Source organism: Entamoeba invadens (genome assembly GCF_000330505.1).
Source record: "Entamoeba invadens IP1 unplaced genomic scaffold scaff_1105074724967, whole genome shotgun sequence".
NCBI classification, from domain to species: domain Eukaryota; phylum Evosea; order Mastigamoebida; family Endamoebidae; genus Entamoeba; species Entamoeba invadens.
Window position 1 is genome coordinate 1 of NW_004443640.1, and position 2,522 is coordinate 2,522.

At 29.6% G+C, this 2,522-nt stretch overlaps 1 protein-coding gene across 1 annotated transcript; it reads left to right on the plus strand.

Moving 5' to 3' along the window:
* Positions 1–2,059: 2,059 nt before the first annotated feature.
* EIN_500970 (hypothetical protein) lies at positions 2,060–2,479 on the plus strand (the record flags this gene model as incomplete). Its single annotated transcript, XM_004259674.1, has 1 exon — positions 2,060–2,479. The coding sequence occupies one exon, from the start codon at positions 2,060–2,062 to the stop codon at positions 2,477–2,479; it is 420 nt and encodes a 139-aa protein (XP_004259722.1).
* Positions 2,480–2,522: the final 43 nt, after the last annotated feature.

Below are 2,522 nucleotides of genomic sequence, written 5' to 3' on the forward strand. Positions count from 1 at the left end.
TTATATTTTTTAAAAATACCATTATATTAAAGTTTCATTTATATTTAAAGTTTTTGATTTTTTACATAAATTTTGTTTAAACGTTATAACTGTAATTTAGTCAACCAAACAACGTTTACAACATCATTAAATAGTTTAATTCAATGTCAATAAATTGCATTTTTGGATATTATTAATAATTTTAAAAACAAAATGGGTATTATAACAATCCAATTTGGTTTAAAAATCAACAATTTATTCGAAATGATTATTATAATATTATTATATAAAAACAAACAGAGTATTTATTTATATTAACATAATATAATAGCCAAGAAAAAATAGATGCTTGAAAAAGTTGTGTGTAAATTAAAAATTGATTATTTTTATTATTTTGATTTGATTCTTATTGGTGTATAAATATTAAATTTGTTTAACGTTTTAAAATGAACAATAATTAAAAACATTTAAGTAAGGTTTGTGACTGTACAAGTTTTTTATGGTTGGACAAATATTATTCAATTGTTTTTTGAATAATTTAATTTTTTTACTATTTTAATATTAAAACAAAGTTGTTATTTTTTTAGTTTGCTTATTAATAAATTTTTAATATAATACTGGTGATTCCGGAATCGGTTCGGGAACCGCCATGTTCCGGAATCAAAAGTTTGGGAATATTTTTTTTATGAAGTTCGGGAACCAGTGTGTTCGGGAACTGATTGGTTCGGGAACACACCAATTTTAAGTTTGGGAATCAGGATGTTCCCGAACCGAGGTTAAAAATATTCCCGAATATTTTTTGATTCCGGAATCGGTTCGGGAATTTGATAAAAAAAATAAAATTCCCCAAATAATTTCCTGGAATATTCGGGGAGTGTTTCGACAACACTACTTAACAAAAAAGTTGCCAGTTGTTATTCCATTTGAACAATTTGGTTATTTCGCACGTCCCGCTTGTATGCCAATCAAATATATGAAAGCGTTGTTATTTACTGTTCAATATGAAGGGAAAGGGTATGTATTCAAAGATACGAGGTCTTCAAATCGAGTCATTTACTTGAGTCAAGTAAATCTGACAATGATGAAAATAACAATTTGGTGTCAAGAAAATGTGTAAAAGTTAGTACTAAACAAAAACTGTTTTCAATTGAAAAAAGAGAAGAGTAGAATGAAGTGAAGCAAGCCAATGGAATTCATGTCAAACTTGATTCGGTTGGAAAAAAAATACTTGTCGTTTTTGTCAGAAAATTACAGAGCATCAATTATAATGACTATATCTATCATTTGTCTTAATAAGTGCAATTTCGAAAATAGATTTGGCAGATGTGATTCAGATGTGGGAAAGTGTGTGTAACAGTGGTTATGGTGGAGAGAACTTTCACCTCATGTGTTATTACAACGGAAGATGGCAAGTCAATGAAGAGGCAAATCTATGTTATTTTGGGTCAAAGACAATACTGATCAGTATTGTCAATGCACTCAAGGAAAAAGTGTACAAAACCATGTTTGTGTCACTTCGGGATGTAGAAATGGAAAGCTTAGAAATGGGAATGATCGTAAACAAAAAAGTGAATGATGTCAAAATGGATGTACATGTCATATATCCTTAAACTACGCATCAAAAGCTGGAGTTTGTGTTTATGATTAATTTGGTAATGGTATGATAGACAATAACTATGACTCCAATGATAAAAATTCATTAGAAAAGAAGAGTGTGATGGAGGATTTAACTGTAATATCACTTGCCAATGTATAGAAAGACATGTTCAATTTTCGAATGATTTTTTGAGTTGTTTGCAAAAGACTTAAGTGTTGGTGAAATAACTGGAATAGTAAAAGGATAGGTAGTCTCATTTGTTGTTATCTTTTGTTTCCTCTTTATTGTATTTATCTTTGTATTTATATACAAGAAAATTGATATCAACATTTACAAAACACAACAAACAATTTATCACTTCTATATCACTGGAACAACAAGAGCACTTTGTGGGAAACAGTCAAGATATTACATAACTCAACACGACTTGATTTTGGAAATGACACCAAATTGACTGCTATTGGCGATACCAGATTCGAAAAAATGGAAATTAAAAATCACTCCAAAAACAAATGGATGATGGTGATATTTCACACTCCAAACAACCCAAAATACACATTTTATTTCGATCCACAAGTTCTTTACTTAAGACCAAGATTATCTTCAATGCATACCATGACTTGTTTTATGACAATTCATTGCACAACTAGAATCAGAGACTTGAGAATACCATACTCGGTCTGGGTAACATCTTCAAGAAGCACATTAGAATTAGTTGCATCATTATTGAAGAATAAAAGTTTTGAGAATTGGATTGAAGATGATAGAAAGAAGATGGAAAGTCTTTGTAAAAATATAAAAAGGCGGCACTATGAAAATTTGGTTATAACAACAGATGCCATGAATACAGTCCATTTGGATATGGACGAGTTGAATATGTCAGAAAATCCAAAAAATTGCTGAAGGAGCGATGGGTAAAGTGTACATTGGCAAATACAGAAATGTA